The 11,029-nt window shown below is 39.0% G+C and overlaps 1 protein-coding gene across 1 annotated transcript in view; it reads left to right on the forward strand.

Moving 5' to 3' along the window:
• Positions 1-10,374, forward strand: part of SUCLG1 (succinate-CoA ligase alpha subunit) — a 14,949-nt gene extending 4,575 nt beyond the window's left edge. The window contains exons 2-9 of the mRNA XM_019474663.1: positions 1,234-1,337; positions 2,232-2,348; positions 2,872-3,084; positions 3,173-3,230; positions 5,575-5,658; positions 6,298-6,449; positions 6,953-7,141; positions 8,170-10,374. Of these exons, the coding sequence (XP_019330208.1) occupies positions 1,234-1,337; positions 2,232-2,348; positions 2,872-3,084; positions 3,173-3,230; positions 5,575-5,658; positions 6,298-6,449; positions 6,953-7,141; positions 8,170-8,196 (944 nt within the window). The 3' untranslated portion in view covers positions 8,197-10,374. The remainder of the gene's footprint in view (positions 1-1,233; positions 1,338-2,231; positions 2,349-2,871; positions 3,085-3,172; positions 3,231-5,574; positions 5,659-6,297; positions 6,450-6,952; positions 7,142-8,169) is intronic.
• The last annotated feature ends 655 nt before the right edge of the window (positions 10,375-11,029 follow it).

The following is an 11,029-nucleotide window of genomic DNA, read 5'->3' on the forward strand; positions in this document are numbered from 1 at the left end:
AGTTCTAAAAAAAAAAAAAAATCATCCCTCCCTTGTTCAGGCTTGCCTGAGCAAGTATGTGGAACAGTCCACAGACCATGATTCAGAATCTCTTATTTTTATTTCAGCTTCACTTTTTACTTCCTCAAATCTTAAGTGGTAAAGTTTTAAAAGAACTAAAGAGGTGTATAGTAACATACTGGTGTCAGTTTCTGTATTAGGATTGTACCCTCTCATGTTCACTCTAAGCACAAAATACGGTTTTTATCTAAAACACTTGCAGGGAGTAAATCAGTTCTGAACCCCTCAAAACTCTGGTGTTTGAAAAAGCATATGGCAATGAATTTAGGCAATGCACGCATCCTTTTTATGCCAGAAGACCTCTTTTTCCTCCTCATCTCAAGCTTTCTTGCATGGTAACATTCTGCGCATTTCTTTTTTAATCATTTGATGTCAACATATCTTTCCCTTCAGCAGAGATGCAGTCATTCTCCTTGTCTTTTTGATACCAGCATGCACCGTGCTGTTTTTCTGTGGTCGTGTTGTGTTGTTTTGTTTTTTCAGTACCAGAGTTGTGAACACTAAATTGAAAATGGTTCTAGTGGAGTATCTGGAGAGCTGTATTTCCTCACAAGCCCAAGTGCATTTCAAGCAGTGATGCCTAGGCTCCCATAGCTAGGTGTCTGTTGGAAGAAGCTCTCTTGCTGTTTGTCTTGCTTGGCGTTAGGTTTCACCTGGGCTGAGGGACCCTTGACCTCTTCAGTATCTCTCACTGTCTAGGACGGACTGTGCTATGTTCACAGAAGGTATAACATAGTACCTACGTTGTAACAGCCTCTGGGATATCAGGATTTTAGTTTTGCTTTGTCACTTTGCAGAATTTCTCAGAGGACAGAAACATGTTCGTCTGCAAATGAAAATAGTGGTTAAGATAATGGTTCTGCGTGTTGTTTGTCGTGACTGGAGTTCTGGTGTTAAGTACCCAATATGAGAAATACCTAGCCTGATTCCTAGCAAACTGAGTAATCACAAAGATAGGTAGAGTGAACTACAGGTGTTTGATATCTTAGAATAACAAGTCCTAAATACTTACAACTTTCAGAGCTGCTTTTTGAAAACAGGAACTATTGGATCAATTAATCTTTTGATATAAGCATTAATATATATGCACTCACTTGATAGGATGTTTTTTGACTTAGAGTCTAACAAAGCAGTGGATTAATGGTTTGTCCTCTCTTTTCTTTTTTTCTCTAGTGCAACAGAACGGAGTACGGCACTGTTCCTACTCGGCATCAAGGAAAAATCTGTATATTAACAAAAATACAAAGGTTATCTGTCAGGGTTTTACAGGCAAACAGGTATGTATATGAACTATTTTTTATGTCACCCCTTCAGTTCAGAAAGCTAATTGGCCAAAACCCATAATAACGTATAAAAGGGATTATATACTGGCTTTGCATGTGTTGCTAGGAAGCTGGACTTCATGATCAGGAAGGTCCCTTCAGCACTGTAGTTTCCTTTCTTTGGTCCAAATAGACTTTTTTTTTCTTAAATTCAATAGACTAGATAATTTTTTTCCACTTGTGCACAAGCTTAAAACTTGGGTTTGAGTCTATTATATTACTCTTGATTTTTGTTGTTGATTTTGGTCTTAAGCCTTTTTATTGTATACAACTGAAAGGGTTTCTTTGTAAAGAGAAATTTGCAAAAAAAAATACAAAAACCTTACCATTTTAGAAGTGCCTCTTTCACAAATGCCTTTGAATGTCAATGCCTATGAACTAAATTTCTGGTTTTATTTCACGATATTTAATAATTTTCTCACATTCCCTCTTTTACACGTTTGCAAGGGGAGAAGACTGCTTTTGCTAAAACTATCAGCGAGTCATGAATGAGAATGATAATTTCTTCTATTTCATTATAGTGCTTGTCATCTGCCAGACTTGATGTGGAAAATAAAATGTGGCTGCTATGTCTGCAGGTGTATTAGCAACACACAACAAAATATCGTTTAGTGTGCAACCACAGTGCTGTGATTTAAAAGAAAAAGCATAGCATATTCTGAATCCATTTAAAACACGTTGATGCACTCTTCAAAATAGCTGATTGTGTATCTGTAGCGAAAACTTCCTTTCTCATTGTAAATTTAAGTGCCATAAATTGCCTTCAGAATTATAGATAACATCAACTTTTTTAGTTCATTTTATTTGCTATTACATGCCTTTTAACTTTACTTATTTTCTCTCTCATAGGGCACCTTTCACAGCCAGCAGGCATTGGACTATGGCACCAATCTAGTTGGAGGAATTTCTCCAGGGAAAGGGGGAAAAACTCATCTGGGTCTGCCTGTGTTTAATTCTGTGAAGGAGGTAATTTGCAGCAATGACTGGAGGGCAGACAGTTTAATGCTGCTGAAGGGCTGCTTATTTCATTGCTCACACTGAAGAGACAAACGTTTGAGCCATGGATGTCACTGTGCAAGGAGTGAAATAGAAGCCTTGTAAAAGAGGGAGCATTCAGTGTGGTCAAGCATGAGTTTGGCTTCCACTGTGAAGTTCATAGAGCCTGGATACACTTACTTTATGCATGCAACTATTTTCTGATTGATTCTGGTGTGTATGATGAATTTTTAGCAAACTACTATCTAAGGGTATTTATGATGGTGTTTGTGGGGCAGATCCTTTCCAGGCAGTGGTTAGTTCTGTTTCCTAGTTGTGCTGTATGTGTCCCATCTTCAGTGAATTTAACACTTGCTTTGATTATAGTAAATGAATACATATCCATTTACTTAATTTATGCCTGTGAATGGACATATTTTAAATGACTATTTGTCAAATGTTCTCTTTGGCCCCAGTAAACGCTCGATATCTTTTTTTGTTATGTCCGTTGTAGGCCAAAGAACAAACCGGTGCTTCTGCCACTGTTATATATGTGCCTCCTCCGTTTGCTGCTGCTGCGATCAATGAAGCGATCGATGCAGAAATGCCCTTAGTTGTATGCATTACTGAAGGTATTCCCCAGCAGGATATGGTTCGGGTTAAACACAGACTGCTTCGGCAGGATAAGACTCGACTAGTGGGCCCGAACTGCCCTGGAGTCATCAATGTAAGTGACTTCTGGATTTGCTCCAGGGCTGAACCATTCTTAGTGATGGTTTGAATGTTCCATCTGACTTCTTCCACTCTTTCCTTAGCCTGGAGAATGTAAAATTGGTATCATGCCTGGTCACATTCACAAGAAGGGAAGAATTGGTGAGTTTTTGAATATTTACGCATCATCTAAAACTAAAGTTTGTTACTGTAGTGCTCTTATTCATGAGACTAGTCACATGCTGCCCTGAAGACAGTTGACACGCTGTATAACAGCTTGTTTGTCCTTCAGTTTGTGAGTGAACTTCGCCATTATCAGTCCTGAAGGCCAAAATCAGTCAGTCTGCCGTAGCAGGCACTGAGTGCTGATGGTAGTGGCAAAGCAATTGGAAGTTTCCTCTGGTAACGTGATTGACTTAGTTTCCTTAACACCCTCCTTTGAGGATACCTCCATTTATCTGGGGATTTGAGAGCACTAAGCTCTCCAACGCTATTCATGCCAACAGCTTGGCTCCCGAGGACTAGGCTCCTACACCTATAGTGAGATCAGTATTATAGCAAAGAGAAGAGATTACAGGCAAGTTCATAACATGTCAAGTTAGACAACTATACCATGGTGAGTGGAAGTGACAAATATACTGCCCACTTCTCAGACAGCGGAATTAAGGTCAGAAGGGCAGTGACTTGTTCATAATCATACATTAGTTACGCACCCTGTTGCATGCAAGTCTCTTGTCCTGCCTTCTGTTGGTTCCTTGTTCTAAACTATAGAAATAACAACTTGATTATTTTTAAAATAATGCCGTTCAGGAGCTATAAAGAAAATTCTTCCAAAATACGCATTTGTACTTAAATAGAGCTTCAGAAACATTGTTGTAGACGGCATATGCTGCTGTCTGTCAGCAGGGTAACCAGTTTAACTTGAGCACAGTACCCTTTGCAACATTACAATTTTTTTTTGATGAAAAGTGTGTTTACTGTGGGAAGACCTGTTCAGTGCTCTTGAGCTATGTGGACTCAGTGCAGTTTTTCTAACATCAGAAACTCTCTCTGCTACTTAACCACTTCTGACTTGAGAATAATCTGTACCTAGTGAATGCTGGAGGATGTGTTAACACTTGTGTCACACCTCCAGCTTTCAGAAATACCTATAAACCTGGCATTGAAAAATCAGATGACTGCAGTTATGCCCTTTGTAGATACCATCAAGACATTGCTCTGTGACTGTAAAAGGTAGCATCAACCGATGTTGCCCTGAGCTCCCTTCTGAATCAAAGTTCTGTTAAGATTTTCTAAGTATGTACAAGAAATGTCTTGTAGTCACAAGATATTAGAATCTCAATGCAAGGCACATCAAGTGCAAAAGGATATTTTAAATCCCGAATCCAGTTGCCCCACCATTGCTGGAAACCTTTTCAATGGTGATCCAAGGATCAGGGAATAACAATGTAACTTTGCCATGCTCCCAACTTCATCTAATACTGTGACCTTTGGTGATACGCTCCCCAGCTTTCTATTACTGTGAGGCATCCAAGAATTATTTGATAATTTTGAGATGCAAGCTATAAAGGTGCAAAGACTGTGGCTATTTTTATCTGTAGCTTCTCTGAGGCAATCTGATCTTAATAGTAAACAAGAAGCCCTTTGCAAACATAGCAAGAAAAAAAACCTTTGCTAGTAGACATCTGTGCTGTCCAATAGTGTAAACAGTTGATAAAACTTAAGTTGTTAGTCTAGTGGTGTATTTTTTCCTCTGTTTATGCAATATACTTATTATATTCCTTGTTAGATGGCTTGAAGTAGATGGGAGATGATGTCTTTTTCCTGGAAATCTTGCCTCTTGTAGTGTTAACAGAAATCTTGACTTGAAAAAATGAACAAAAAAACCCATGCAAATATTTTTGCCCCTGATCTAGGCTCTGTATTACCTTCCATCCTGAATTTAAAACTGGGGCTGTTGTCTTTTGTAATATTGTAATGTAAATGCTGAATGTGTATTGTAGAGCAGTGAGCTGCAGCAACAAATACCTTAATAGTGATAACTTGCATTTGTGCAGCGTATTTCTGTTCTGGAGGATCTCTTGTGTGCCTGGACATATTGGAGATGTGATTAATACAGAATTCTTATGTTAACTGTTGAGCTGCAGCTCTGTTCCAAGTTCAGTGCATCAGCTGTTCCCATACAAGACAAGAAGTATATTCTTCTATTTTGTTTTCAGTTTTCTCTCCTGGTAAAGCTGTAGCGTGAGGAATGCTGTCTCGGCTAATATTACTGACTTTCTGGGCAGGTTTAGTCTGTTGACAATTAAGTGTCAAAAAATGCCAACCAAGAAATAGTACAGATAGAATCTTATATAGAGTTTTCATGTTTTGGCAAGGATAGCTGGAAAACCTGGCATCTCATGTCCAGTTTATTAAGGTGATTTTCATGAATATAAGAACAGCTGCCTCTGGTCATGTGCTTAGCTATGTTAGTCTTAAGTTTATCTCCTCTTCTTTCCTAAAGGTATTGTGTCAAGATCTGGAACCCTGACGTATGAAGCTGTTCATCAGACAACGCAAGTTGGATTGGGGCAGTCTTTCTGCATTGGTAGGTTTCCTCAGAAACAGCCTATTGCACCTATACTAATCTGCTTTTTCTTTACAAGAAGAAATTCAAAGTAATTTCTTTAGCATAGAAATTGCTGAATGGCAATTATGTTGAGAAATGAGATCCCTGTGTGCTGTGAAGAGTATAACCCTTCTCTATTACCATTTCCACGTCAGATTAATAACAGCCTAAAAAATAGCTTGGAACGGAGAACTGCCAGCAAATATGACGTCAATTTGGAAGCAGATTTTCCCAAGAAGTTTAATATTATAAAGGGATAGGGCATTGTTAGGCATTTAGTTGGGTATGTTAAGTAAATTCAGTTTTCTTACGGCAAAATTCTAGAGCTGGGGTCTTGGTCCTTCTGTGTCTTACACAGAGCCTCTGTATAAGGCATAATATTTTGCTTATGGTTTGAAAGGTGATTATTCAGATATCAAAGCTTTCTGTAAATTGTGGGGGAGGTATTTGGAGCAGGAATTTGGCACACTCTGACTTGGGAAGGGCCTTCAGAGCTGCCCCCCTTATGAGCCTTTGGGAATACTCTTCATGATGAAATTTACTTTGAAACTTTTATCGTAAATGCAATGTCATTATCTTGAATTAGCCTTTTTTTTGTGGTTTTATTTTTTTTTTCAGGGATTGGAGGTGATCCCTTCAATGGAACTAATTTTATTGACTGCCTTGATGTCTTCCTGAAGGATCCTCATACTGAGGGGATCATATTGATTGGGGAAATTGGAGGAAATGCTGAAGAAGATGCAGCATCATTCTTGAAAGAAAATAATACTGTAAGTCTTTAAACAGCTTGCTTCCAGACACCTTGGTAGTTAGCCATCTTCTTTTGCCGTGTCAAGGAAAACTCAGTTCAATCTCTAATCTCTATTTACAAAAAAAACATCAGTCATACTTTTCTTAAAGAGAAAGAGTTGAAATTAGGAGCTTTATCCAGATTAAATCTAACTGGAGGGCCGTGTCAACTTCAGATTTTTAGTCCTGTAATGATATTTGTAGTGAACACTCCGGTTTTTGTAACATACGTGGCTCTGTAGAGAGGTTTTTTTTAAAGTTTCTGATTGCTTTTGGTTTATGATGCTTGTCAGGAGAGATAGTATTCCACACTCTTCAGACTCTCGGTTCCGTGTTGTCTAGCTGTTTAATATCTTTTGTCTAGCTTTAATATCTTTGCCTGGCTCTTTGATACTAAAAAAAATAAAATTTAAAAAAAAAAAATCTGCCATCTGGATTTACTTCTCATCTCACTCTCCCCCGTGTATCTTTTCTTTCTTCACAGGGTCAAAATGCCAAGCCGGTAGTGTCATTCATAGCTGGTCTGACTGCTCCTCCAGGCAGGCGGATGGGTCACGCTGGAGCAATCATTGCTGGGGGAAAGGGTGGAGCTAAAGAGAAGATAGCAGCTCTTCAGAGCGCTGGTGTTGTTGTCAGCATGTCTCCTGCTCAGCTAGGTAGCACCATCTACAAGGTTCGTTGCTTGGAAACTCGTATACATACTGATCCAGAGCAAGAAGCTACTTTTGGGGGAATAAAAGTTGGGAGTCCATCTCTTACCCAAATACTCTGTTGTTCTGAACTTGGTTAAGCATAAGAACTCTATTGACTGAACAAGCTGCAGTTATTACTTAGATAATGTGCGCACGTAGTTTTATGTAATGTTGCCTTACAGAAAAGTAAACATAGCCAAGTGGAGAAGAGATTACGTTTTGCTTTCAAGTGTAGCAACTTGTTGAATTGTGTTTTCTAGATGCAAAGAACCTGAATTAATTTAAAATATGAAAAAATTCTCTGAAAGTAGGGTATTTGAGGAAGGAAAGCCTTGGCATATAGGTCTATCTATTTTAAGTACTAACTCAGAATTATGGCTGAATGCATACGGCTGGAAAACTTCTGCATGGAATAGGTTTATTTGCATTTTTCTTAATTCATGTCCAAAAAAAGGCATTGCTTCACAGCTAGAGGAAATGTGTAATTCAGCTCTGCTAGGGGGGTGATTTTTTGTTTTCTTTTTTTTTCCTTCCTGTGGTGACCACAGTAGTATAGCATCTTCACAGGCTACTGTGGGAATCTTCCCTTCTTCTGTTGTGTTTCTTCCTTTACTAAAATGAAAATCTTTACTTCAGTGTTTCCCTGGCTTGAATCCTTTACTGTAAGGATTCTGCTGCAGTTCTTAGGCAGAATTGGTGCTTTTCAAGCCTGTTATGCTATGCATGGGAGCAAATGGTTCCTTGACAGCACTGCAATTTGAGGGCAGCGCACTGACTGCGGTCTAGCACTACTGGTCTTTCACAGCCAGTTTATTAATGTGAGGTGGGAGAATACTTCTCCTTTCCTCTAACTTGCACACATTATGCATTTTATGTTTTAATTTTTAATTCCAGCTTTTAATTCTGAAAATCAGATTTGCTAAGATAAATACAAAGTAATTTAAAATAAAATAGTAATAGAAGCATTTTCTTTTTTTCCCCACTGGTAATGTCTGCGTGCCATTTGCAGGAGTTTGAGAAAAGGAAATTGCTGTAAGAGAAGATACGTTGGAATACTGTCTCCAAAACATCAGTACAGCACCTGGCCTCCGCTTACCTTTTGTCTGCTAATCCTCAGTTGCCCAAATGACTGACACTGGTCTATGAATTTGACTTGGAAGCCATAAACCTCCTGGCTAAACCTGTTTTGATGTCTCCTTGGTTCAGACATGATCACCTCATTGTAAATCACAGCAAATTAATAAATCTACTACTAAATCTGATTCATCTTCTGAATTCCTGAAGCAGAGCCGTTTCTTCAACCATCATAAACAAAATAATCAGCCTTGAAGGTCTGAATCTTTTGTAACTTAAGCACTGCCCATTTTAAGGTAAAGTCGCTTATAGAGATGCTTTTAAGGATCAAGGCACTGACTTTATGCACATATCACACTTCGCTTTATTTTTAAAAAATCCAGTCTTACTTGTTCGTTGCTGGCAAGTATGTTTGTTTGAACAATAGGCCAAAGTTTCCGTCCACTAAACCAAAGCTGCTGGATCTGAAGGGGTTGCTTGTTGATCCACGTAGCTGGATATGCCTGAAGTCCAGACTTTCTTTTCAAGGCCAAGCTGTGCACAGTGTAGTCCTCTACTGGCAAGGAATTCTGTTTGTTGTGTGGAGAGATGGAATTTTTATTCACAAAAATGTATCTGATTTCCCACGCAAATACATACTCAAAATTGTCTGTAACTATTAAAATTATTTGGTCTTTAGCTTACATTACCTTAATTTCCTCCTTTATCTTAACTAGGTTTGCATTGCTTGTGTGTTCTGAAATCCTAATAAAGTTAGGATGTAATGGAGGAGAATTGTTATTCTCTGGAAAATAATGTAATAAGGTATCTGTCTTGTTAACCACTCCCAGCACTGTAATGGAAAGCCCTTTTTTTACTTTGGAAATAGCCCAAGCACCGTGCCTATAAATGAGTGTTACAAGTCTTTATCCGGATGGACTAAAACCAAGATTGCTTTCTTTATATAGAGGACTGACAGTTCATGCAACCTGGCACTTGGCTAAAGCTAACCTTGTGTTCCATAAAGGTGCTGTTACGAACACTCGTGTCGTTATTTGTTTAAAACTGTTCTTAGTTTTCTTACTCAAATGCCTGTGGAATTTCTCTTCCTAATGCAAGCAGTAGGCAGGTATCTTGATACTGACACTTACAGTTCCTAGAGCTGAGCCCTGACGAAATGCATAAAAGGACAGGTCATATCTCCGCTGCACTGAATGTGTATTAATGCTTCATACGTGGTCAGGCATCAGTCAGATGATACAGGCCTTAGGACACAGAGGCCAGATGCTGTATTATTCACCTTGGTATGATTTATGAACATGAACCTGACATCCTGTCACTAGATGGCTGAAAGCGGTATTGAGTGGTAAATCATTTGATAAAGCCTATGACAACAGATAGGAATTTTCTTACTAGATCTGCTCTGTTTTCTGGTGGTGCCTGATTTAATCTGGAGCAAAGAGACGGAACGGTGCCCTTTAACTAGAGAAATACCAGTGCTAACGTGTCTCAGTCTGTGTAAGAGTGCAGTTCTTCACCAGTGAGTGTCAGGACGTTGCAGCCTGTCTTCTTATGAGCCTGCTAATCAAAGTAACTCATCGTAGTGGTGGGCTTCTCCACAACGCATCTTTTGGGGTGGGTAATGCTTCTTGAACTGCCTGAATTTCGTCATTGCCACCAGTGTTGTAAGAGATGACCTTCCAGGACAACTGAGGTGTAGTAAGCTTCCTGCTAGGGATTGCTCCGTGGAAGCTCTTTCAGAGGCACCAGCTATTTTAGAAGACAGCCATAAACTCCAGTGACCGTTGTCCCCTGAGAAAGCGTTTCCTTGTATCCTGAAATTTGAGGATGAGTTTAAAAATGCGACCTTGATTCTAATGTTTGCAGCAGTCACCTGGTGCTGCACCTTAGCGGCTGCCTGGTTCTGTTCAAGCCTGGGGAAGCAGTCTGTACTGGCCTGGAACTGAGGATCACCTAAGGATGGGGAAGAAACCTGACCTTGCCGATAGAAAGGCTTCGTTTTTGCAGTTTTCTCTTGCTGCCTAAAAACGTGCACTTGGCAAATATCAGAGCCTCTTATGTTACTGCTGACAATGTCTCTTTGGAAAACACATCTGTTTAATACCGTATGTACTTGTGAATAAATATTTCGAGTAATCTGATCTGGAAAACTGTTCATTTATTTTTTTTTTAAAGGCAAAAGTTAAGTTAGTGTTGAGCCTTAAACCCATTGCTACTTTATAACTTAGTATGTAGTTTTTATGTGCAAGAGAAACATTGCTAACGTTACTGTTTGAGTTCTCATTAAGTTTTATGAAATAGTCCTTTTTTTTTTTCCTTGATCTAGACTTGGCAATGGTGTCTGCCCATAAATCACTTGCGCTTTTGAGGGATAAATTCTAGATGGTCATTTCCAATTCTAGATGTTCACTTTGGTCGGGGGAATTCATTGCCATGCCGATTTTCTTGAACAAAGAGAAGAGGATGTAGATCTACTTCGTGCTTTTTTTTTTCCTCTTACTAGGCAATATTTGTCTTTGAATGATACCTAATACTCTTGCTAGTAGGTGCTGCTTGAGTTTGATGGTGTTAATAATTTTTGTTGAGGTTGATTAGCGAGGTCTGTCACACCTAATGAATACTATGCCTTTTGTGGTTTTTTAGCATGTATTCATGCCTGATATTTTTTCTTCTGTGTTTATGCTGTTTTCCAGGATGAATGTTGTGTTATGTAATACTTTGGGGGAAGATGGTGGTAAGTTACCCTCCGTACCTTTGTACTTAAAATGATGCTCTGACGTGAGATTCTAGCAAGG

This window comes from Aptenodytes forsteri, unplaced genomic scaffold (genome assembly GCF_000699145.1).
Source record: "Aptenodytes forsteri isolate BGI_AS27 unplaced genomic scaffold, ASM69914v1 Scaffold141, whole genome shotgun sequence".
NCBI classification, from domain to species: Eukaryota; Metazoa; Chordata; class Aves; order Sphenisciformes; family Spheniscidae; genus Aptenodytes; species Aptenodytes forsteri.